Raw genomic sequence first — 25,833 nt, 5'->3', positions numbered from 1 at the left:
TGTTCAATCATGGAGCTGTTTGAAGAGGTGAAGAGATCTTTGTAAACATTTAAGCTTAAGCTTCTTGTGAAGTTATTTTGCTTCTTTGTGGCCAAAAAATTCTATTTCTGTCAATAAAATAAAATTACCTACTGCTGAATGGTACCTCTTGTAAAAGGGAATTGCTGTACCAATATATTTGAACCATTGTCCATAATCAACAGTGTCCATCAAAGCACGAGTCTTGTTGAAGATCCGCCCATTGTTGGTTCTTTAGTGTTGGTTGTGTACCTTTTTTAAATCTGTGGAGGAACAGGCAGCGCTAAATACACCTGATCGCCATGGCTTTACTCCACCGCAAGGATCTAAGCCATTAGGGAGAGGTTAAACCTTTGAATGTGACCCCAACAGTAATTCATCTTAATTGAAGAATGGATTCAATGCACGTTTTGTTGGTTTCAAGATCCGATGTCGTTTTATATTGTTACATCTAGCCTTGTTCCCTCCCCCTGTTTTAATCGAGCATCCCTTGCGATGAATAAGGCTGTGTCTGAATGATCACTACAGGGTTTAGATTCTTTGTTCCATTTATCATGTCTTATTTCACAGGTTTTACCCTCCTCGTAAGAAAAATAAACGCTTGACCTTGTGTACAGAAAATAAGTTCTATATAATTAACAAATGCACACCTTCATTCATTACCGCACCTTCCTGTGGAGTAATTCATTGCTGCTCATCCCAGAAATGTTGATTGTATTAGCACAGGCTTTCCTCCTCTCAGGGCAGGGCAGGTAGACCCTGTCAAGTGGATGGGGTGGAATGGGATCATCCTTGTAATCACTGGAGTCATGGTGCTCTCAAAGATCAAACTTCTGCTATTGCACAATACATCTAGACTCTATTCAAATAGTCATACAAACCTCTTGTGATACAGGAAAAGGTTTACTGACACTACGCTGAACTGAAAATGAACAGACAAATGAAAAGAAGGCTCCTCCCCACTTGCCAACTTCAAAATGTGGAAAATAGGCTCACTTTAATCTGTAAAACAAGCTACATTTTTCATTATTTTTCATTTCTGGCTCAACCCAGTAACCTTGATCATGTTAGATTTGTGTCACATATTGTATTATATTTGATCCAGCCGTTCATTTAGGAACTTGCATTACAGGAGAGCTCATCCAGAGCTCCGTCTGTGGGCAGAGGCCCTGAAGCTGCAGTAGAACAATGCATCTCCACAGCATAGTTAGTGGTTTCCCCCCTGCTGAAAATCCCGTTTCCTAAAATCCCTTCAGTGCAGGTCGCTTTCGTAGTCCCACCAACTGAAACGTTAACAAAGGATGAATGGAGAACCCTCAATGTCTTGTTTGGCTCATCTTTCCTGCCAGTGCAGGAGTCAAGTAAAAGCCGATCAAGTGCAAGTTTGTGTTTCCCATCAGGCCACAGGGGGCTTGCTGGCTCTGCTCAGCCTAGTTGCTGCCATGGCTGCCAGCTCTTAGTTCTCTGCCCGGCTCATGGGTGTGACTTGGTGAATATGGCTTCTTCATCTTCAGCCATATCTAGCCTGTCCTGCTTCCTCCTCCCTCTGAGGAAGATGTTCATATCAAACTCCCCCAATATGTCACTTTGTCGTTGACCTTTGCTTCCTGACTCCCTCAATGTTTTATTGGCACACACATGACAGGAAAGGTCAAAAGTCACACGGCTTGTGCGACAGATCACCGCCCAACATCCCTAATTTCTTAGAGAAGTCTTTTCTGGCGACAGGTTTTTAGAGCCTAATAAGGTTTGCACTTCACAGCGTGGTGTAAACGTAAACAAAAACAATTACAAAGAGGTTAAGGAACGTGCCAATGATGCCTAACAAGGCCAGGGTGGATTCCTCTTGCTCCTCCTTGTCCTCCAGCGCCTGCACTTCCTCCAGGGTGATGACTGTGGTGCCCATGAACCTGATGCTTAGCTAGCCTGGCAAGGGGACACTTATCTGGAATAAAGGAAATCATAAAGACCACGTAAGAAGTTGTCACACATGCATAGAAAGCAACAGCAGAACACGGTCTGAATGAACATGCTCCTTCCAGGGCTTAGCATTGCTTCCTTTGCTGTCCCCCTCCTGTAAGGCACAAGTCCCAAACAGCCCCGCCGACGTAGTCCTCCCACCAAAGTGAAAGCCGTGGTTAATGGAATAAAACACCAGCCAGCAGGGCAGAGAGGAGACGACCTGTCACAGCTTGACAGTAGCTCTCACTCAGCCTCATCCCCAGAATAAAGGCCCACCGGTGGAGCTCAATGGCGTTCCCCGTGTCAACATAAGTCTTAGCTGGAGCTGGAAATAGTGTCGCATCAAAGAGCTTGAGCGCCTAAAAGGTAAACAGGAACTTTCTGTGAACGAAGCTACAATTTACTACATTTACTAGATCACAAACCCAAAACAACAACGGAATGAAGACAAAGAGCCTTACCCGAAGGAGTCTAAGGTGTAAGACAACGTCATCCGGCGTGCTGTTTGGATCCTCACTGGAAAACCACGGCTTAATAAAAGGCATCCTACATGTGAAGCACCGGGGGGGAGAACGACTGGAGCCACTGTCCCAGTGACGGGGAGAGGAATCAAAGATCGCAGCGCCACAGTCAGAACTCATCTCGCCCCGTCTACAGCGCCACCTGGTCAACAGCCCCCCGATTTAACTGGATTCCTCCTCACAATTGTTTTTCATCTGCAGGTTTACATTCCCGCTGCTAGCAGCCTCTTCTGAGGGGGCGAAGAGACACCCCCCCCCTCTCCCTGTTTGCCCCCTCCCGACTCCCCCCAGTTCCTCCCATCCTGTCGCTCACTTGTTCCACGTCACTGCTGCACTTCTGCGCGACTCCTCCACGTCTCCCCCCAGTTTCACTAAGTCGTACTTCTCTGGGCAACAGGGCAATTTGTACCTTTCAAAAAGACTCTTGCCCTCACTGAAGCCCCCATGGCAGCTCTGTGCGTGGACACTTCTGTAGATTCAGACGATGAGGTCTGGCTGACTCAAAGTGCGCGTCCCTGAATCGGTCCCGGAGTTTGGCAGCTGATATTCCAGATGAGGAGAGAAAGCTGTAGAATCCCGGGGAGCAGTCGGGGGAGAGGCACAGTCGCCATGGCAATAAGGATCTGCACCCCCGTGACAGCAGTGTTACGGTAGGTCTCCAGCACCAGTTAGTCTCCGTGGGAGGAATGTGCCCTGCATAAGCGGAATGATGGCGAGAGAGGGAGGACAGATCCCGATGGCCCTGGTGATGAGGGAACATAATGAGAGGGGAGGGGGAAACGACATTGTTCGGCTTTCGGTGGTCTCCTCCTCTCCCACCGCTGTGGGGGCTGGTCTCGTTGCTGCTGTAATTGTGGCAGACCTGTGTAGGAGGAGGAGGAGGGGGCAACAATAGCTGGTTGGGAGTCAAAGACCAAGGCAGTAGAAAGATGTGGGGGGGGGTGCATGTCGGGTACTTATCCTCATAGAGGGTTTTCTGAAACAAACACACAGCTCTGCTTCTGTGTTTAGAAGGGTTACTTCCCTGTTTAGGTCAGCAGCAGGTTCTTCTTGTCACTTTCCTCCAGGTCTTTGTGCCATTGTTGCAGTCAATAAATGAGGAAAACTGCTTTCCCTTCCAGTTCAGGTAGCGGAAGGAAAGTTGAATCAGGTTTTGGCTCCATTCAGCATTATGACTCACTCTTCCCCACATCATACAGTTTGAGTTCTGTCCTCCTAAAGCCCAAAGCTCAAAAGGCCGTGTATGTAAAGGATGCAGTAGTAGATTGCAGATTGCTCTACAAACTTCACATGAGCTGTTTACTAGTTTATTAGCTGAGACTGATACTGTCTGTTCATGCTTTGTTTCTATTATCATTCTGTTTATCCCGTATCAGCCACTGGAAAATAATTAAAACAAAAGTCCCCCAATGAACAAAATATCAAACACTTGAATCCACCATGTGCTCTTCATCATCATGGGGGGAGGTGACTTGAAACTTGAATTGTCATGTAAGAAAGAACAGATCCCATTGTGTTGTTTTTTATGAATCTTGTATTTCTGCAGGGCTTTTATGATTTGTGATTTGTTGTTTCCAAATGTTTTGGCCAGGTCAATGATTACATAAACGGTTTGATGCATAACTCCTTTTACGTTTGGTCTTAACCAAAACAGTTTCAACCAATCAGACGGCACACAAGGTTTGCCAAAATCCATGAAGCTGTCTGAGCCTCTTGTGGTTATTACTGCTTCACTGCTCCAGCACCAAGAAAAGCAGCTCATTTATTTCACATTTAGATAGTTATTTGGAAGCTTTGGTCTGAAGCAGCGCGGCACATGACTGCTCCACAGCTGCTTTTAAATCTTAAAATGTTACCGCTTTTACAAATGGTGGGCAGTGCGGTTTGTCCCTTTATAGATCATAGGGACGGGTGTATGAATAGATCTGATCTGTATTGCATCACCTCTTGGCTGACAGCAGGAGTTGATCTGAAATTGCCAGATGAAAATCACAACTCCCAATATCACCAGGCGAACAGTCTGTGTTGCCATTATCTTAACCTCTGCAGCTGAAATATAGGATGTCACTTTTCTCTACATGGGGCTAATTTTACACCTCAACCCATGTAGACTCCCCATTAAGGACACCGCCACAGCAAATAGAAGCTTTTCTAGTAAAGAATATGTCGCCTCAAAGCTACATGACTTGTTTATAAAGGAATTCTTTGTGCACTAAAACACAGCAAATGCCCCGTTCCCTCTGTCCTTTGAAATGACACCGAGCTTCAGGTGGCTTCTTTCTGCTCGTTCCACATAGTGGATCTTTGATGCAGATCATCTGCAGTGTCCACCGAGGCAGACTGCGTGTAAGCAGAGACGTTTCACGGTCCAAGCTCCTCCGTTCCGCTGCCCTCGAGGGGTCAGGAGGACCAGACGCTCTCGAGCCGCGAGCTTGAGTCCGAGCGTCATTCACCCACTCGGTGTGACCCGCCCGCTCGACGCCTCCTTCCCCAAGAGCGGGTGCTGCGTGGTGACCCGCTGGGTTTTTATTGACCACTGCTGTGAGCAAGGGACCTATGACCGTCATATCGGGTTGTGGCTCTGTTGTTACTGTAGACTGGTCACAGCAAATGGCAGCAGTGTGTACTGTATTAAGCATTGTTGTAACCACGTGCTGGCTTCATAGTAGAATAGTAAAATGCGATAACGCCACTTCAGCCTTTCATAGAGCGCATCAGTAAGTTGTTATTTCCTTGGTTCGACACACCTGATTGTCTGTCTGACACACAGACAATAAAACACCGTGCTGGTCCAGAATGTAGGTCACTAAGTTCATGAAAGCGAGAACAAATAGTTCACAAAGTTAATGAGAGAGATTAACTCTCCCCCAACACCAATCAGCCCCATCGTCCTGCTGCCGAGGCGTGAATATACTTCATAAACTCACCGGAGACTGATAGACAGGCAGCTGAGACCGAACGCCCGTAAGTTAGTTGGTGTCCAACCGAGAGATGCTGGCACCGATCCGCCCAACAGGGTACCAAACCGGCCAGTGGTTAGCCTGAAGTAGCGCTGGCAGCGGCAGTCAGCCACACACATACTGGAGGAGTCGGTGAAATTCACCGAGCTGATGGAGTCAGATAGCAAACCCCCTTGTGTTTGGGTTCCGACGTTTGTGTAATTTCCACAGATAGTGGTTATTTCCATGGTGGAAATGATAATGGTCTTTAAGAGACAAGCCACACACCCTTTCAGCCGCAAAATAAAGCGAGGTAAAAGAGGACGAATGAAGGCGAATTGACTACAACTAGACGGACGAGCCATGGGTTAAAAATGCAATGTGAGTCGCTTTGGATAAAAGCGTCAGCTGAATGACCTGTAATGTAATAGCTTTAGTGGCCATAACAGAGCCAGTGCTGCTATGTTTTGGATGGGTAACCGCTCTGAGGGAAGCACAGAGAAATGTGTAAGACTGCAGCTCTGCACATTTACATGTGGATACTCCAGTAACATGGTTGGACCGCTTCACCAGAGCTGCATAAATAGCTACATAGCGGTCTGACCAGTTCCTCTGTTTCCTGGGCAGATTTCAGCCACCTACACAAATGACCAAAGAGTGAAATTGATAAGCAGATATAAAACCACTGTTCTGTATTTTATATGCTTTCAGAATATCTAGCTTTCATTTTTGGAACCAAATTATTGGATATTCAGAGCATCATTTTTGGAAGATTTGGACAGATTGCATTCAATTGTTCTACAGACATTAACGGGGGAGTGATTTCAGTGATCCTCTACTCAAATAGCTCAATATTTGTAGACCAATAGGCCCGAATGTGATGCCAATGAAGATATGCCACAAACCTGTGCTGATGGTTCAACACAACTACAGTCATGCTAACAAAATACGGCACACAAAATGAGCTGTAATGATGTTTTGTGTGTGGTTAAATGTTAATGGTTGTCCAGCACTAAATAAAATATGTAAATCCATTTAGTTCACATATTCCAGATAACATCTCTATCCTCTAAAATTGTGCTGTCCTCCTAAATATCAATTACAATTTCATGACATTTTTCCCTTTGCAGTTTACCTCACAACAATGTGTGGATTTTCAAACCCTTTCCCGGTGTTTTTCTCTGTTGAATCACACCTTGAGTTCAGGTCCCCTCAACCCGGTCAACAATAAACCCACGTGATATGGTGGTACTATTCAATAAGCGCTTGGCTCTGAATTGTGGTCACATGTGTGGAAGCATTATTGTGTCTAAAAATTAAACTTGCCTTATTTCGAATAGAATGGTCCAGTCCAGACTCTGTTTCTATTAGTCCACCTGAAGTCTGTGGACTTGGCAAAACATGCAGAACATTTTGTGGCTGAGGTCTTTTGAGAAGAGTGATAATGGGAAACTTCTGGACGGTTGTCTTAGTGACCTAAAAGCTGCCTACGTTAGGTAGGTGCATATTAACCCAAGAACATGATTTACTGCAACCGATAACTTTTTCCTCATTAAATACAAACCCTGTAAAGTTCCAGATAATACAGGATTTCTTCCATGCTCACTACTATAACATTGTAGCATTACAAACTGGTTGGAATATGTCTATATTGCTTTCAATTGATTATGAAGAGTATTTATACATGTCAATGTAAATTTACCACAATCAACGCAGTGTATGTGGGAAATATGGGAATTCTTTTAAAACAGATCTCTATCTGCAATATATTTTGTTCCTCTATCCTTTGAGAAGCTAACATAACACTTTCCATTGTTTTTGTCCCTGCAGTGCTGGATATGGCCCGTCACGTGCCCTTGTATCGGGCTCTGCTGGAGCTCCTTAGGGCTATTTCCACCTCCACGGCCCTGGTTCCTCTGCTGCTGCCTCTCTCTGGAAACCCGGGGCAGGATGAGGACGAGGAGGATGAAGAACACTCTGAGGGGCAGACTTCTGTAGGGATGCTGCTGGCTAAGATGAAGACATGTGTTGACACTTACACCAATCGCCTCAGGTGAGGTGGTCAAAATCCACATAACTTAATCGTGGTTAATGCAACTTGGGTTTTCTCCTTTTTTTTACTTTGACTCACAGCTATATACAGCGATACACCTCCACATACCAAAGGTTATCTGATCATTTGGGCTGGAACATACTTATGTCTCAATGAATACTTTGATCCAGCCACTCCAGAAAAACACTCTGCAGGAAGAAAGCCTTGGAGTTCCCCATCCGCTGATGAGACAGCAGAGCATTACTGCAAGTGTCCGCTACATACAGCTGACTATGTGCAAATCGGGTAGGGCCTATCTAGCAGAGGACGGACCCTTCTGATTGGACAGTTGGACTCATTTGTGTCACTGAACTTCTCCTGCAGCATTGAGAACGTCTTCAGTCAGCTCTGTGATGTTAACCCACAGGAGCAACTCTATATGTGGCGAAGCGAAAGACTAATTATGTTTTTCAATTCAGTGGACAATTCAATGGATCCACTTTAGCCATTGTGTCGGGAGCATTATGCCAAATGAACCTGTGTCGTTGTCAGAAAAAAATAATTTGGGGGAAATAATTAGCTTTACCTTTTGAATAACTTGATAACAAAATTGGATTTCTGTAATGTAAAACATCACACTATTATATCATGGCTGATGGTATATCTGTGTGTTTCAGGTCCAAAAAAGATAAAAGCAAAGGTGTGGTGAAGCCAGACAGCTCCGATCCAGAGCCTGAGGGTTTGACTCTGCTGGTGCCGGACATCCAGAGGACAGCTGAGATCGTCTACACTGCTACCACCAGCCTACGGCAGGCCAACCAGGGTATGTATAAAACCCACGCATGTCACTTTGCTGGCCCAAACGGTGGCAGCTCATTTCACGTTCTTTGTAAAGGACTGTAAAAAGGTTATTTTGCGCGGCAGCTGCATTCTGGTGACAGTAAAGCAGTGTTGCTGCTCCAAAACTATTAATGGGATGCGCTGTGCTACAGTGCACCCGTGCTGCTCACGCGGGCGGATGCGATTACAATGGGTGGACTGCAGCAGCTTGTATAGTACTTAAAGATACACAGTGTATGTGTGTTTGATAAAGATGGCAGCCAGTTCATTCCTAAGATGACTGTCTGATAAATAGCCCTTTGGCAGGCTGGCTTTGCAGGATTTTCTCAGGGGAAAATGTTCTGAAGCTGCTGCTTCGCTTCCACGGTTACTCTTTTTTTAATGTGATTTTTGTTCATGCCCTAAACCCACCTCCTTACCAGAGAGGAAGCTGGTGGAGTCTTCAAGGAAGGTGTCATGTCGGCCTAAGCCCCTGTCCATCCTTCGCTCTCTGGAGGAAAAATACGTTGCTGCTATGAAGAAACTGCAGTTTGGTGAGTTTGCTTTGAGACTTTGAGACACATCTACTGTAAGTGTGCATTTTCTTTTGTTTATTCTTTCCTACAAGTGTGATCCTAATGTGTAGCATCTATGCCTGTTGGTTTTACTTTGTGCAAACGCGTCATAATAATAATACGAGGGCATAAACCACGATTCCCCTAAAGGCTTCCTCCTTTCCTCAGATGCACACACACACACACACACACACACACACAGTCATGTCTCCTATCTGCTGTCTGATATGATCGATAATGCCCTTGTGCTATATAATTCTGACAGGACTAGGATACCATCATGGTCTACACTTTGGTCTTGTCCATCACTCTCACTCAGTCATGTCATAAGTCATTAAAACAGTTGACAGCAACAATTGGTTTTGTAAGCAGCTTCATGTCAGAAGTAATTGCAAGTGACTGTGAAGACTGTTGTTTAGGTGTGCACTCTGAATAGAAAGCTCAAGCTAGTGAGGTTTGCACTATAACTTACTGTCTAGATTTTACATTACTGTGGATACAGGCTTGGGGAGTAATCTATAAAAGATCTGCTTCTATTCAAATTTGTTTGCATTTAGCTGTTCCAAAACAATTCAAATGTGGTCAAAAACACTTTCTAGAAGACGTCTGCACCAAATTACATTTGTACTACCACAATATAATATTTTGAATTATTATATAATTATTAACTAAGTATAAGAGGTGATGACAGACAGGTTTGTATTCAGGGTTTCAATGGTTTCTAGAACCATGCATTCTGTGTAACACGCCTCTCTCACTAGTGATGGGTGCATTCTGTGTAACACGCCTCTCTCACTAGTGATGGGTGCATTCTGTGTAACACGTCTCTCTCACTAGTGATGAGTGCATTCTGTGTAACACGCCTCTCACAAGTGATGGGTGCATTCTGTGTAACACGTCTCTCTCACTAGTGATTGGTGCGTTCTGTGTAACACGTCTCTCTCACTAGTGATGGGTGCTTTCTGTGTAACACGCCTCTCTCACTAGTGATGGGTGCGTTCTATGTAACACGCCTCTCTCACTAGTGATGGGTGCGTTCTGTGTAACACGTCTCTCTCACTAGTGATGAGTGCATTCTGTGTAACACGCCTCTCACTAGTGATGGGTGCATTCTGTGTAACACGCCTCTCACTAGTGATGGGTGCGTTCTGTGTAACACGCCTCTCTCACTAGTGATGGGTGCGTTCTGTGTAACACGCCTCTCACTAGTGATGGGTGCGTTCTGTGTAACACGCCTCTCACTAGTGATGGGTGCGTTCTGTGTAACACGCCTCTCACTAGTGATGGGTGCATTCTGTGTAACACGTCTCTCTCACTAGTGATGGGTGCATTCTGTGTAACACGTCTCTTTCACTAGTGATGGGTGCATTCTGTGTAACACGTCTCTCACTAGTGATGGGTGCGTTCTGTGTAACACGCCTCTCTCACTAGTGATGGGTGCGTTCTGTGTAACACGCCTCTCTCACTAGTGATGGGTGCATTCTGTGTAACACGCCTCTCTCACTAGTGATGGGTGCATTCTGTGTAACACGCCTCTCTCACTAGTGATGAGTGCATTCTGTGTAACACGCCTCTCACTAGTGATGAGTGCATTCTGTGTAACACGCCTCTCACTAGTGATGGGTGCATTCTGTGTAACACGCCTCTCTCACTAGTGATGGGTGCGTTCTGTGTAACACGCCTCTCACTAGTGATGGGTGCGTTCTGTGTAACACGCCTCTCACTAGTGATGGGTGCATTCTGTGTAACACGCCTCTCTCACTAGTGATGGGTGCATTCTGTGTAACACGTCTCTCTCACTAGTGATGGGTGCATTCTGTGTAACACGCCTCTCTCACTAGTGATGGGTGCATTCTGTGTAACACGCCTCTCTCACTAGTGATGGGTGCGTTCTGTGTAACACGCCTCTCTCACTAGTGATGGGTGCGTTCTGTGTAACACGCCTCTCACTAGTGATGGGTGCATTCTGTGTAACACGCCTCTCACTAGTGATGGGTGCATTCTGTGTAACACGTCTCTCTCACTAGTGATGGGTGCGTTCTGTGTAACACGTCTCTTTCACTAGTGATGGGTGCATTCTGTGTAACACGTCTCTCTCACTAGTGATGGGTGCGTTCTGTGTAACACGCCTCTCTCACTAGTGATGGGTGCATTCTGTGTAACACGCCTCTCTCACTAGTGATGGGTGCATTCTGTGTAACACGTCTCTCTCACTAGTGATGGGTGCGTTCTTTGTAACACGTCTCTCTCACTAGTGATGGGTGCGTTCTGTGTAACACCCCCTCACTCCACAACTTCCTTACTCTGGTCTTTTATTTCCAGACACCTTTGAAATGGTCTCGGAGGACGAGGATGGAAAAGTGATGTTTAAGGTCAACTACCACTACATTTCTCAGGTGAAGAACGCAAGCGATACAAACAGCGCAGCCCGATCCCGCCGCCTTGCCCAGGAGGCCGTCACCCTGTCCACCTCTTTGCCACTGTCATCCTCTTCCAGTGTCTTTGTCCGCTGTGATGAGGAGAGATTGGACATCATGAAGGTAAAGTTCCGCCTCGACTTGACTTCATGATATCATGAATGTTTTGTTTGCACAGGGTTGTACGCTGTGATTCAAAGAACACTGGTTTAAGAACCGATTAAGGCTGATTAGAGACTGTGTATCTGGGTGTTTTTACCATACGAATTAGCTCTTACTCACTACCCGAGTGACATTTAATAATCCGCTCTCAACCCACTACTTGATTAATGGTAGTCTCCTTTGCTAAATGTCAAAATCCTCATATGTTTGAACAGACTAAATGAAGGCAGGAGCATAACAACAACAAAGTCAGAAACTAAACGGATGAACACATTACTGCATTCAAACGTCTGTGTAATAATGTAACAGCACTACTGTAGTAATAGACCTGCACTGTAAAATGTAATAAGTTGACTTTACTTGAAAAGAGTCAGGAAACCGATTGCCTCAAAATTTCTAAGTCGCTCATTCATTTTAAGTTGTTAATACTGAAAATAGCTGAGTTTAGGCAACTCATGTAACTGCAGTAAACATGTAAAATGATTAATTATGTTGACAATAAATAGTCAGTTCAGACAACTTAAAGATCTGAGTTATATTAAGTAAGCAGTACTAATAAGAAAGTTAACTTTACTAATCCAACCATTCACTTTACTAAGAAATAATCAGGAAACAGATTGCCTTAAAACTTTCAAGTAAGCTGAACTAGAAACTGTAAGCCCTCGGGAACAAAGACAGAGAACAGTTTATTTCTAAGGAAGTTCCGCACACATTTTCTTAATCTAAAACATGATTAAACATTCAAAAAATTCAAAATGAAATGTTTTGAAATGTGCTCAACCTTTTAAAATATCCTGACATTGCAACAGAATTAACTGATTGCCTCTCCTTTTAGTGCTCCTACCACCACACCCACAGATAAAGTCTGTCCTATCCAATTTAACGAAGACTATAGGCAATTAATCAAATATGAATCAATGTTCTGTTAGGGGTATGGGAATAACTGAAATGTAGGTCAGATGGAAATGGTAACGCCTAGTGATTGGCCATAAAATGTAGACAAAATAATCTTTGTTTAAACTCCGTAAAGACCCTGAAGCGCAACGGTATTCGTCTCACAACAAAGTAGAACAATCCTATCGTGTTTTGGTTATCTGTGTGATATAATAGGAATAATATCTGCCCATAGCCAAAGGTCCTGTCACAGCAGTGCACTTTTGTCGTGCAAACATGTTCATAGAGGTCACCAAAGTAACTCTCCCTGAGAAAAGCATGGCCTAAGGAGCGGCATTAGCAGAAAGGACTGTGGCCCATGACGGGGGCATCTCCTCATCTGTGAGGGGACAGGGCATCGTTGTACCTCACCCCCGAGTCCTTATATTAGTATCAGCATTGTTGCAATAACCCTGTTAAATAGGGAGACTTTGTGTCACTATTGAAATGCGTTTACCTTTTTTTTTTTTTCTTCTACAATTATCCACCCCCTCTGTTGCACTATAGTTCCCAACACGTTCGTGCATACATTCATTCATACATTCATACATACATGCACACACACTCACTAGCAGAGTGCATGTTTTTTCAATGAGAAAGGGTGTCCAAACTTTGGATTGCCACGGATGTTGAGGTGTTACTAGTAATGCAGGAGTTCCATGTAGCCGCCTGGAACTTGTTTCATCGGCACAAAGTGGTTTTCAGCTCTCTGTTGATGCTCCAGCGATGATCTCCTTGATGGTACAAGCAGCTGTACATTAGTCCGTTAGGTCCTGTTGTGTCTTCTGGAGGCTTACAAAGTGATTTTTCCCAAGGTTTCATTTCAAGGAACTAAGGTCATGAAGACGATGCGTATTTCTGAATCTTGATTATGGATTAGGTTTTAAGTAGACACTTCCCACTATCAGATATATTATTAATCAACTTATATTTTCATTTGTATACAGGTCCTTCAAACAGCTTGTGCAAGTGCTTTGGTTTCTTGGTTAATGAACTAATTGCTCACATTATTTGGTCACAAGGACTGGATAGAACTCGTCTCTTTCTCCCTGCTAATTTCACCCTTTGTGTGATTTTAATTACCCAGTCTCTGGCTGTTTATCAGATCATCCCTCTTTGTGTTTGCAGGTTCTCATCACAGGCCCAGCAGACACCCCGTACGCCAACGGCTGCTTTGAGTTTGATGTGTATTTCCCCCAAGACTATCCAAACTCCCCTCCTCTGGTCAACCTGGAGACCACAGGGGGACACAGTGTTCGCTTTAACCCTAACCTCTACAATGATGGCAAAGTGAGTTGATGAAGGCTTCAAGTCTCTCAATGGTTGTCTTTAAATCAAACAAATGTAATTACAATGAAGGATTTGATCTATGATAACCCTTTAAACCTCAATGATGCAACTTGTGTCAAGAAGCCCATCGTCTTCTAACTGTAAATGTGTCTGGACATTTTTACCATATTTCATTGACAGGAGAATGAATACATACGTCTATATGCTTAAATCACCACCACCTTTTCCTTTCAGTGATTTCATTTTCTCAATGTTTTGGAAGTGGAGGAAAGAGAAGGTGGATGCTCATAAGAAGCATAAAAGCTTAGTACTGTCAGTATAGTGATTTGAAGCAGTGTCAGAGGAATCAATGATGGGAACATTTCTCATAGCAGACAATTGATCAGAGTGTATGTTTTCTATGTTTATCAGGTATGTTTAAGTATCCTCAACACATGGCATGGGAGACCAGAGGAGAAGTGGAACCCACAGACCTCAAGCTTTTTACAGGTGAGGTGGAGATCCGTCATGGCAGTGTCCCCTGTCTGAACAGATCGACCCAGCTGCTTTGAGTCTTTGTGTCACGAGCAATAGTGTCAATCTCTGCCTTGTCATTTCTCTGGCTCTGTATTAATGGGCTTGGTGTATGAAGGATCCCGTTTAGGAGAATTGTAAACATGCGACCGTGTAGAGACAGAAATGATATACGGTAAAGAACTTATGTAATAAAATAAGGTATAGATGTTCTGTAGTCAAGGGAACCTTAGATTACTTCTGTTGTCATCTGGTGCTAAATAATAAGAAAATGATGTTAACTTAGTCTAAGTTAGATGATCTGTATTTTGTCTGTAGCCTTGAGGGGAATGGTGTTCCGATTTGTGCAAAAGAAAATGTGTAGCATCCGAAGCTGTGCAGACTTGTGTGAACACACTTGATGACAAACATCCACCACATCATTGCCCTGGTTTCCCTGTGAAATCAAGCGTGCCGGAGCGCACAGAAATAAATACCTCCTGTTCTTTTTATTATTCCCCCGTTCGCATGGCTGGAGAGTACATAGAAATGTCCCCATTGATTATCATTCTGTCCAGCGTGCTGCAGATCAATAATGGAAAATGAGGGTTTGAATATGAGACAGGGGAATAGGGATGGCTCATCAACCAAGGTGGGTATCGGCTCTGAAATCTGGCAACACGGTTCATGCTAGACAGATCACAGTTAAAACGGTTGAAGGTCATTGGTATCCAGCAGAGGGGCATTTTCATGTGAACATCCTCCCGCACCAGTGTGGTTGGGGCCAGCAGGCCAGCCTCCAAGCCCCAAATCGTCCTAGTTGGTAATGTAGTGGCATGGAGGGGAGAGAATGATGCAGGGGGACGTCCTTGTTCTCCTTGAGGCATTAAACAAAGATATATTGAAAGATGATGCTTTTTTTCCAGCCTCTTCTAAGATTACTTGAGAGGCTCCAGATGATGGGGATGTGGGCATCATTTACCAATAGAACGGGATTCAGCCTTATTTGGACACACGGATTGTACTAGAATGTGTTTTCATCATGAATCCGTCCCGAGCTCCCTGTTCCTCCCATAATGCTGTCCCTCCCTGACTCAATCTGCTGTAGGTGCTAGTGTCGGTGCAGTCCCTCATCCTGGTGGCGGAACCCTACTTCAATGAGCCGGGGTACGAACGCTCCCGCGGGACTCCCAGTGGCACCCAGAGCTCAAGAGAATATGATGGTAACATCCGGCAGGCCTCCGTCAAATGGGCCATGCTGGAGCAGATGCGTAACCCCTCGCCATGCTTCAAAGAGGTAGGAATCATTGCGGGCAAAGATAGATTCTCCCTTCCCTTGACTGGTATAACAGAGGCTCACGGGGCGGAAGGGGCACGAACCTGTGGGCAGGAAAAGCAAACTGGATGAAAAGTTATTTTCCATGTCGAAAGTGTCCCTGAGCAAGACACCTAACCTCTAATTGCTCCAGGCAAAATGTAAAAAGCCATGGGTTAAAAATGTAATGTAAGTCGCTTTGTATAAATGTGTCAGCTGACCTGTAAGCAGTCCACAAACCTTGTATGAAGTGTATACCAGCAGTGTGCTGGTGCTTGTGAAGCCAGATGCCTTTTTCTCGTCGACAGCCTTCGTGTCCTCCCGTAGTACAAAGTGCCAAAGTAAGGGAATGAAATTGCGCCGGCATTGAGTCAGCCGCTAAACTGTTCCTGAAAGTCTAACACGCGGCTTGTTGACCATGCGTGTTTTGGCTCACATCTGCGGTTCTTCCTGCTGAAGATGCAGCAAAGTCTGCTGACGCGTCGCCGCGGCCCGGCTGATGTGTCTCAAGACTGACACTGCCATGTCTCTGCCTTGCATAAGCACAAGCTGTCACTCAGGATGGGATGCACATTTGACTCCTTTTTTTATGACAAATTAGCAACCTCTCATTAGCCAATGAAGTGTTAACAAGCAGATACCCGGATACACAGACTTTTAACACCAGCTGCAGTGTTGGACCCCTGACAACACAGTTGACGTGCCCAGCCGCCATGTTGCATGTCTCTGAGACCACGATGGTCCACCTCTAAAATCCTTCAGTCGGATCTGCACGGTGGAAACCCAATCGAACGTCTTCCTCGCCGCATTCTCTCTTGCAACTGTCTGTCTCGCCCGTTAGCCCGTAAAAAATGATAATGATTAGCCGCACCGTTGTATAGGGTTCAAAGCGTGGGGAAAAAGTAGCGGCTTAGTTTAGCTGCAAGGTTGTCAGCTGGGTGTACGCCTACAACAGCTTTCGTTTACTCCTGTGTAGCGTCAGAGACGGAGCGCGTATGTGATGATGGAGTTCAGGAATCAGGAATCAGGAAACATTTATTGCCAAAATATGTCAGACATGCAAGGAATTTGTCTTGGCGGTTGGTGCGTTACAGTAGACAGTGTAACAATAGACAACAAGACAGCAGTGCACAAGTCATAAAATAAAATGAAATGCTAATGCAATGGGTTAGTAGAATAAGGCTATGGGTTAGTATAAAATAAGAGAATAAAGTTAAAGTTAAAAATATTTTAAAAGTTAGAGAATATTAAAAAAAATCAAGTGTACTATCGAACAAGTGACAGTTAGCAGTGATGTTACAGCTGTAATATGTTACAGCTGTAATATCACCTCTAAAATTACTCAAGATAAAAGCAAAGTTCCTGTTTCTTTTTTGCAACCTACTGATTAAGGTAAAGGGGTTAGTGCAAAACCATCGGCAACCTCGACCCAGGCTCACACCTGTGAGGTGGACCAGCTATTCTCCTTTCAGCAACTAGCTTCTCCTATTTCCTATGCATTGTTTCACTGATTAATTGTGCATATTTGTTGTCAGTTCAACGATTAACTATTAACATGCTAAATCTCAGGTAACGTCCATGCACCACACCTTTGGGCTCTATTCTTTGGCTCACAACGCAATGCATCACTTTATGTATTGTTCCCTGCTACTGTGTCTCTAGGTCTTTAGGGGCTGTCTTCCACTTGGACTGTCCCAACAGATGCCCCACATTAACCAGTTGGCCTCTGTGGTCTTGTAGTTAATCTAATTCAACTTCATAGTAAACCTTCCTCCCAACTATTTTCACTTTTGATGATTAACAGCAGTCACTGTTCTCGCTGACCTGTCAGAGTTGTTGCATCTTGATCAGAACGAGCCATAATCTGTATAAGCTTAGCATGGGATTCAGTAGTACAACAGGCTTAATGTCTGCACCAAAGGCCTTTTCCTTATAAAATGATTTGGATGGCTCATAGAAAATCTTTAATCTGTTGGATGCTTAATTATTCACCTCCCCCCCTGAGTCAATACTTGATAGAACCCCCTTTCACTGTGATTACAGCTGCAAGTCTTTTGGGCTTTGCACATCTAGAGGTGCAGCGTTGCAGCTCCCCCAGAGTTCCCATGGGCCTCTTGGTTGCTTCTCTGATTCATCTTCTCCTTGTCCGGCTGCTCTGTTTGGGTGGACGGCCTTCTCTCGGTGTGGTTTGAGTTGATTTAATGAAGGAGACCGCATTCGGTCATTTACTTTTTCCTCTTTATAGTCCTTCCCTTTTCCCCTCATTTACACTTTTATCAACAAGACTCAAACGCATCCATGTCAGGGTTCTGTGAGTCCATATTCATGATGGTGCTGCAGCTTTTTAGCGCTTATGAGTATTAATTTAATTAGTTTGATCCAATGGACAAGATTTTATTCATGGTGAGAATCTAATGTTAAGAAACTCTATTTATAGAGAACGCTGAGAACAGAACACGCTTAAATTATGCAGCAGCAGACTGTCGGGTAGAATTAAGGACAATGGGTTGCATGTTAAAATATGTGTGTGGGGGGTTGTAACCCACCCGTATATAGTGTTTGCAAGCTGTGTGATTGTGAAAGCTGTGTTGACTTTTTATTTACAAACTGCACTGAAATATAAAAGGACTTTTGGACCCATTGACATCAGGCAAACACTGATATATTTACAGGGACCCCCTCCGTAGTTTAGAGTATTTTTCATATATTCGTCAGCTGACATCTGGGGGCCGTGCTCATATCGATCAAGCGTCTGGTATCTGCCTCCCACACAGTGGTCGGGGGCTTAGGATTGTTCCCATGAGGACTCTATCGCTGCGTTATTGATCGGTGCTTGAGAGACGTCCCTGTCTTGGTATAATCTAGCCTGCAGCTTCAGGTGTTCCCTCTCTAACAGTGTGTCTGTCCATGTCCTTGATTGCACTAGTCTGATAACTTTTGCATGTAGCTCTGTGAAACCCAGGAAAGCTGAATCTCAGTGCTCCTTTGTGCTGTGATGATTGGCTTGGCCGTCATTGGTTACATCGTGTCTGGACGGCGGCGCGTGAGCTGAGCCCTGATGTTTTGATCATTACCAGATTATTTTATTATTAATACAGAACTGCTTGCCAATCGCATGTCTCATATCCATGTCTTTCTTCTAAGGTTAGATCTAAAATGTCTTTCTCCGTTTTCATTTTTGTTTTGACCAACTTCCGACCAATCATGCTGCCATGTGACCTCTGCTGACCTCACCAGAAAGTGGACTGGAGCAAGCAGTTGATTTTATTTTTCTAGGACCAAAAAGTAACTAATACTATCAGTACTGGTAATATTAGTAGTAGTAGGTGTAGTTTTTGTTATAGTAGTAGTACTACCATCCGTTGGAATGCTCAAACAGCCCCCTGATGGAGACCGTCTCTTAACAGCAATTCACATAAACAGCAAACAGCATTCCAACAATAAAAGGTCGATACAACATCGCCACAAAAAACATCACGATATTATGCTGCATTGATTTTTTTCTTCTCCCACCCGTAGAACATGTGCCCGTGCATAAAGTCTTGTACATGGCCGCGTCCAAAGAACAAACGGTAAACAGGTGATGCCCCCCCCCATGGAGCCCCAGAGCAAACGGCCATTTGAATCCACATGTGTGAACACGTCTATGCGTGAGGTCAGGCGTTGGTTGTAATCATTTTTCTAATCATGGGTTGGACACTGTGTGTCTCCATTAGTGGACCTTGTCTACTATGTCCAGCTCACACCTGTAACCACGGAACATCCTCACCCACCTCATTTCATGCGACTTGAGGAGCCGAGTTGGCGGAGGGTCGGGTGGGAGGCACGTTGGACGGAAAGAGATGGGAAGTAGCAACAAAGATGGAATGAAAATGAGCAAAGGGAGATGAGGAAGCAATAGAGCGATTAAAGTGGCCCCCACCCCCCCTCTGCTGCCCCTCCTCCCCTGGTAAACCAGCAGGCCCCACCATAACTCATGCACTACACCACTCACTGCATACCGATGGCCCGGCCCTGCCGACTGTTGCTAGGACGTCGCCTGGAGGGGCAGGAAATCAAGGGACCTGGGACGGTCGATCAGAAGGACAAAAGCCCCCTTAAAAACATACATCCCTGTGATTATTTAGGAGGAATCGCTGTGCTTCATTCCATACATGGAAGACGGACACGTGCACCCAATAGCCAGCAAGCTTCTACACTGCTGCTGGAAAATGAAGTTGTTGTGCGTTTATAGTAGGATTGTCGAAGTCCGCGTGTTTATTGTGGTCAAGATTAATGCAATACATTAGTTTAATACAGTTAACTCAACTTTGTACTTCCAGTGTGCTTTGACCCCTGAATCCACCGCGTGCTGCAGTCTGTTAGATGGAGAGACAGAAGGGGGACGAGTGCAAGCGGACCACTTTAGGACTGATAGTGAAGATGTAGCTAGCTGCTAGGCTACTTCCATCTCCACATCTACCCTGCAGAGGACCACCACTGTGCCCCTGAGAGACAGGGGGCTGGAAAACGTCCTAAATGTGGGGAGATCGTTGGAACTTCAAACACAGCCGTCAAATGATGGAGAGCTGAGAGCAAAGAGTCGCCAGTCCAACACGTTCCACCCGGCGGAGTTCTGCATTGGAGCAAACCCTAAAACAGCCACTCTGTGTTGAGAAATGGGGATTGAGTATTCAATAGCTGGACCACAGTGGTTAGCGGACTGAGAGACACTCCGCTAGTGGCTCATGGGAATGTGAAGCTCAACAGTGTGAACATGAAGGGACTCTTCAAAAAAATGTTTATTCACGCGAAACACCACTAATTATGTGCGCCAGTTAAAGCATTTGACAAATTTCATGGCCGCACCTTTTTCAATATTTTGACACTATTATCTGTGTAACGACTCAGTTTGAAAGGCAAACAATACCAATAGTGGATAATATTACCTTTAAATACTTGTGAGCGCTACAAATGTGGCAGACGCATTAGAAGGGGGGACTCACTGTATTAGTCTGTGTTATCTGTGATATCTAGATTGATGCATTTGTGTTTGCAGGTGATCCACAAACACTTCTACCTGAAGCGAACCGAGGTCATGTCTCAGTGCGAGGAGTGGATCGCTGACATCCAGCAGTACAGCAGTGACAAGAGGGTGGGCCGCACCATGTCCCACCATGCAGCTGCACTCAAGGTAATGTCACTAGAGGAGCACAGTGGTGTTCTGCTTTCCAACTCCTATTACCTGTGAGCCGTCTGCAGGGGGAAGCGTGCTCTCGACACTCGCACAGACACTCCCACACAATAAGCACCACCCAGAAGCTCTCAGCTCTCCTCCCCTCTGGTGCTAAATAAACTCTGCTAATCCCCGCTGTGATTAATCCTGCTCCACTGATAACAGCCCCCGCAGGAAGACTCTCCTTGGCTGCCTTGTTTGGGGGTAAAACAATGTAGCTGCATTCTTATTTCGCCTTTCTGTGAGAGACTGGTATGACATTCTGCTTCAGGCTTATTCTTAACGCGTATGTATCAATGGACTGTCACAAACACAGTATTGTATTGTCACTTAATCCTATATTCATCGTATGCCCAGCATACTAGCAGAGCACCAACCTTTGGACATTCCCTGTTATGATTGGAATGTTCTGTAGGAAAAAGTGTGTTTGAAAGGTTTTAAGTGTCTGTTGCGTCCGTCCTGCAGAGACACACGGCTCAGCTCCGAGAGGAGCTCCTGAAGCTGCCCTGCCCCGACGGTCTGGAGCCCGACGGCGAGGATTTCTCCGAGCGGAGCTCCGCCCTCATCCTCAAGGAGCTGTCCAGTCAGGACGCAGAGAAGCCCGGCGGCAGTCAGGGCGGCCACTGCAACGAGGGACAGCTATGAGTCCCCCCACCCCTCCCCACCCCCCCCTCCGTGCCCAGCATCCACACACCCCCCCCTCTCCCCCTCTTCCCCATGATGATTATTACTCTCAAAGACTCGATGGCTTCCGAGCACAAGCCACCACTTTGTCAATATTTGTATGTAAAGATCTACTAGCAGAATAGCGGGGTGTAGGAGACCAGAATGAGATGAGAAGAACAATGGAGTACGCTTCGCCCTTATTGAAAACTTTTATTTACCTGTAAAAGAGTGTAAACATTTTGTGCTTTTTTCCAATTGTGAAATAACCACTGATTGGTATGTTATTAAACTTGTTTATGTATACATAATGGCAGAGAAAAAACAAATTATATAAGGGAAACTACCTTTTAGAGAAGAATGTTTACTGAATGTTAATTTCCCCTTTTTCTTTTTGACTGTTAGAGTGAGAAAACAGTTGTAACCAAGGACATTGGTCATTCTTTAAAGTTACCATTTAAAAAAAATGAGCGAATAGGAAAACGCACACGTAACAAACCTGAGATAAAGAGCCCCTACGGTCATCTTTTCTTTTGATTTCATCTTAGGCTCATATCTTCTCCAATAAATGCTGAGATGGAAATTCTTAATTGCTATGTTCCCTTTTACAGGCTCCAAATTAAAAAGCACCATGCTCTGGATAAACATTTGTTGCCTCTCAGAGTCGCATGGGAAATTTGTTTTGAAGGCATTTGTACGTGTGTTTTCTGTGCGTGTGCAACAATCCTCAGTGAGATACAAAGCTGTGATGTGCCTTTGATCTACACCAAATACTCCAACCGAGTACCTTTACTGATTCCTTTGCTTTCCCTACAAAATTATGTTCTGCTCCGTCTGACACAAGAGTTGCTTTGATCTTTTTTTTTATTTTGTTGAACTTCAGTGAACAAATGCACTTTCTATTTTACCCACTTCTTAGGACGGCCACATTCTCCTTTTGCTAGGACATTAAATGGAGCTTGAAAGTATGACTGACTGTGCGAATGCTTCTTTGTGCGTGTGACAGGCCGTCAGCAGAGACCAGAGACACAAACACACAAACCGGCGGGAGGAAAAGTCCCCGTCCATCTCCATCCGTCATTGGCACCGATTTCTAGTTTTCTAAAAGTATTGGGACAGATTTGTCGGGTGTGTTCAGCTGCCTCTTCTGCTAGTTCCTTCTCGGTGCATCTTGGAAGGATCCCCAGCCTGGTTTAACAAAATAAACCTCTACAGTTTAGCAGTTGAAGGCCAATGCATTGAAGATGTTCTAATAACTTCACATATTCACGTCTAAATAAATGTATGTATTCTGTTGGCTGAGAATTCCCAGCTAAATCGGAGAGAATACCTCGTGTGTCAACGTCCTCGGTACAAAGCGAGTGACATGACGGCTCTCCGGGTCTGTGGATGGTGAAAGAAACGTACCTTCCACCCAAACAACGCTCCAATCTCTAAGACCCAAAGCGTTCACTCGAAAGGTATTGCACCTGTAAATATTAGTATCATACATTTTATTTGTAACCATCTTGTCATTCAGCAGATCAGAGTGCCACAGAGGCCGTATACATATTACTCAAAGCATAGCTGAAATAACACATTTAAAGTGATCGCTGACTGATTGAACACATTGAAATACAAAACGCCTTCCTGAAGAAAAAAGGTCCAACGTGTGTTTCCCCTCACGTGGTCAGAGAGACTTTTCCATAAGCGGCCCGGTCGCCGTCTACGGACCTGGTTGGAGACTCGGAGCAGCGCGCTGTTCTGGATCGGGTGAAGGTTTGAGGAGTGATGAATTGTTGTAGGTAGAAAGGTCCATCTGCATTCATGGGTGAGTAGTAGCACTTTGTAGCCAATCTGGAATGAGACCGTGTAGAGAGAGCAGGATGGAGAAAACCATCCAAACGTAAAGCGAGGAGTTTGAAAGGCCACTAAGAACATTGACGCATGGTTAGTTAAAGGCAAACGAGTGTTCAATCTGGATTTAAAGGAGCTGAGGGACCAGCCGACCTGCAGCTTTCTGGGACTTTGTTCCTGACGTGGAGCGGAATGATCGCTGCATCTCCATGATTGTTTGACTCTAGGAACAGAAAGTAGACCCGACCCAGACACCTTAGTGGCTCTTCATACGGTGTCACCCTAAAATATTCTGTGCTATATTATTATAATATTCTAATCCTTGATCTATTCTTTAGGGGATCGTAGGCTGATTTTGTAACGTCTTGATGTGGCTCTTCAGGTTGAGGTCCGAATCCTTAATGACACGGATATTTCTGCCTTGGTTTGTGGTTTTTAACATCAGTAAAAGCAAACAGAAACAGTGTTTGTGGCTGACTATCAAATCATTGATTAAAAATGTTTTTCCTGACAGAGACCATTTATTTCGACAGGCAGAGGAATGAATGAATGTTGAATGATAAATTTGCGTATTTACTATTGTTACTTCACAGCTCAACCTTTCTTTTCCTATTAACCATCAGGACAGAAATGATGAGAGCTGCATCTTTCAAATATATCAATCATTACCTTCATCCGCCCGGGGAAACGGGGGCATCATTGACAGAAGGTTTTGACGCTGGTCTTGTTTAGACTCCTCTTATCCTTGGCGATACAAAAGGGTGGAAAAATAAGTTTAAAAAGATGTTTGTGCTCCTAAAAGAGGTCCAAATTGTCAAATGTATTGAGTGGGTCAATATATGCGGTTGAAATCCATTTGTTGAGTGCAAACAGCCTGTTGAATCTTTCATCTCCTCCTGACTGGTGGAGGAGGGACACCTCAGCACTAACGGAGCCGAGTGTTTATCAGATCAATAATGTCTCGCTTCAGAGCTTCCCGTAGGCACAGAGATGTTTGTCACTGTGGGATGGTCAGCCACAACGTCCAAGATCTTCTCTCTCATGAGACCAGATCTTTTGGAAAGCAGTATTTTGGTATTCTTGCTGCAAATCGTTACAACATCTCTAACAGCGCAACCAACAACAATCAGCATCACCAATATCGTTCCGGAAACAGGGAAGAACCGGCCCAGAACCATTTTCTCAGGAACAACAGGAATATTGTGTACTCATCAAGAACAAATAAATGAATGCTTCACACCATTTGGAACATTAGGGTTTAGCTACAATATCCACTTATCTATTTGAAAATACTCCAAACACAATTTTTTCAATCAATCCTCCCTCTCAAGCGTCATTTTACTCTCTACCCATTTTGGCTTCTTAGTGGTTAACGGAACTGACGCTCTTTTATTCAGATCCATCGGGATCAGAAAACATTGAAATTCTCATCAAGATTGATGGTATTCTGGAGGAAGTAAAGAAGCCGACTGACATGTATACAGTATATATTATGTATACAGTATATATTATGTCATACTGATTGTTGTAATACGGGTAGATTAAATCCAGCATTCTGATTGGTTGGGAATAAGTCACAGGGTGTGCGTTATTGAGCCATCACATATAATACGTTGACCTGAGCCTTTCATATCACTGTGCACTCAAAGTAACAGGTTACATTTTCGCAATCGGACAATTAACGTCATGAGCGACGGGAATGAATGAAGGTGCGAGATCTTGCAAGGAGATAAAACGCTGTTTACGTGCACGTACGGGGAGTATTCTTCTCCAGGCCACAGAAGGTCGATTCACAACGTTTGGTGTTTACTACTTTTTTGTGGTAAAAGGAAGGGGGTAGAGCGGGTGTGCTGGAAACCGCAAGGTTGGTGGTTTGAGTCCCGGCTGCCCCATGTCTCAAGTCGAAGTGTCCCTCAACATGCGGCGGCCTTTAAGTCGCTTTGGATAAAAATGTCTGCTAAATGACCTGTAATGTAATGTAGTGCACGTATTATGCTGCCATTTACTGCATTAAACAAGCAACCGGAATAAAAGCTATTTAGTCAAAGATTCGAGACAATGACTGAAGTATGTGTGTTCAAGACCATTCTGACTACTCTTGTACAAAATATGAATACTTTTACTGTACAAAGTTAGATAATAAAGTAAATGCATTATTTTGAAAATGCCCATTTCTCAATATTTGAACTGCAATAAAAATACTTTTCTCAATAGTTCCAGTCAAAGACTAACATACATGTGTTAAGGACCTCTCTGACTACTCTTGTATGAACAATGAAATATCTTTACTGTACAAATTTTGATTTCTCCAAAATAAAAGTCCCATAAGTATATGTTCAAAAGCATTGTTTCTCAATATTTGAACTGTATTAAAAAAAGAAGTACATTACTTTTATGACAACCCAAATCTGTACAGTAAAAATATTTTTTGTACAGGAGTTGACAGAGAGGTCCTGTACACACATACTTCTATTATTTAAATAGCCTTTATTCTGGTTACGTGTTTAATACCGTAAATGTCAGCATATACGTGCACTAAAGTTCCAGTGTCTGCTGAGCTGACCACAGTCTTCCGTGAGGGTTACAAAAATAAGATTGTCAAAGTGTTACTGCTTTTTTACATGTTGGAATAAATATTAAATAT

At 44.3% G+C, this 25,833-nt stretch overlaps 1 protein-coding gene across 11 annotated transcripts in view; it reads left to right on the top strand.

Annotated features, from left to right (window-relative positions):
• The window catches only part of birc6 (baculoviral IAP repeat containing 6), a 74,058-nt gene extending 51,737 nt beyond the window's left edge, over nt 1-22,321 (top strand). For all 11 annotated transcript variants that reach the window (XM_078104637.1, XM_078104634.1, XM_078104632.1 and 8 more), the window contains exons 65-73: nt 7,271-7,493; nt 8,150-8,295; nt 8,735-8,845; nt 11,189-11,406; nt 13,507-13,668; nt 14,080-14,157; nt 15,269-15,457; nt 20,514-20,648; nt 21,156-22,321. In XM_078104637.1, the coding sequence (XP_077960763.1) occupies nt 7,271-7,493; nt 8,150-8,295; nt 8,735-8,845; nt 11,189-11,406; nt 13,507-13,668; nt 14,080-14,157; nt 15,269-15,457; nt 20,514-20,648; nt 21,156-21,335 (1,442 nt within the window). In that variant the 3' untranslated portion in view covers nt 21,336-22,321. The remainder of the gene's footprint in view (nt 1-7,270; nt 7,494-8,149; nt 8,296-8,734; nt 8,846-11,188; nt 11,407-13,506; nt 13,669-14,079; nt 14,158-15,268; nt 15,458-20,513; nt 20,649-21,155) is intronic.
• The last annotated feature ends 3,512 nt before the right edge of the window (nt 22,322-25,833 follow it).

The sequence above is a fragment of the Gasterosteus aculeatus genome, chromosome 6, assembly GCF_964276395.1.
Source record: "Gasterosteus aculeatus chromosome 6, fGasAcu3.hap1.1, whole genome shotgun sequence".
Lineage (NCBI taxonomy): Eukaryota > Metazoa > Chordata > Actinopteri > Perciformes > Gasterosteidae > Gasterosteus > Gasterosteus aculeatus.
The sequence above is the reverse complement of the archived record's forward strand: the minus strand, read 5'-3'. Positions and strand labels throughout refer to the sequence as shown.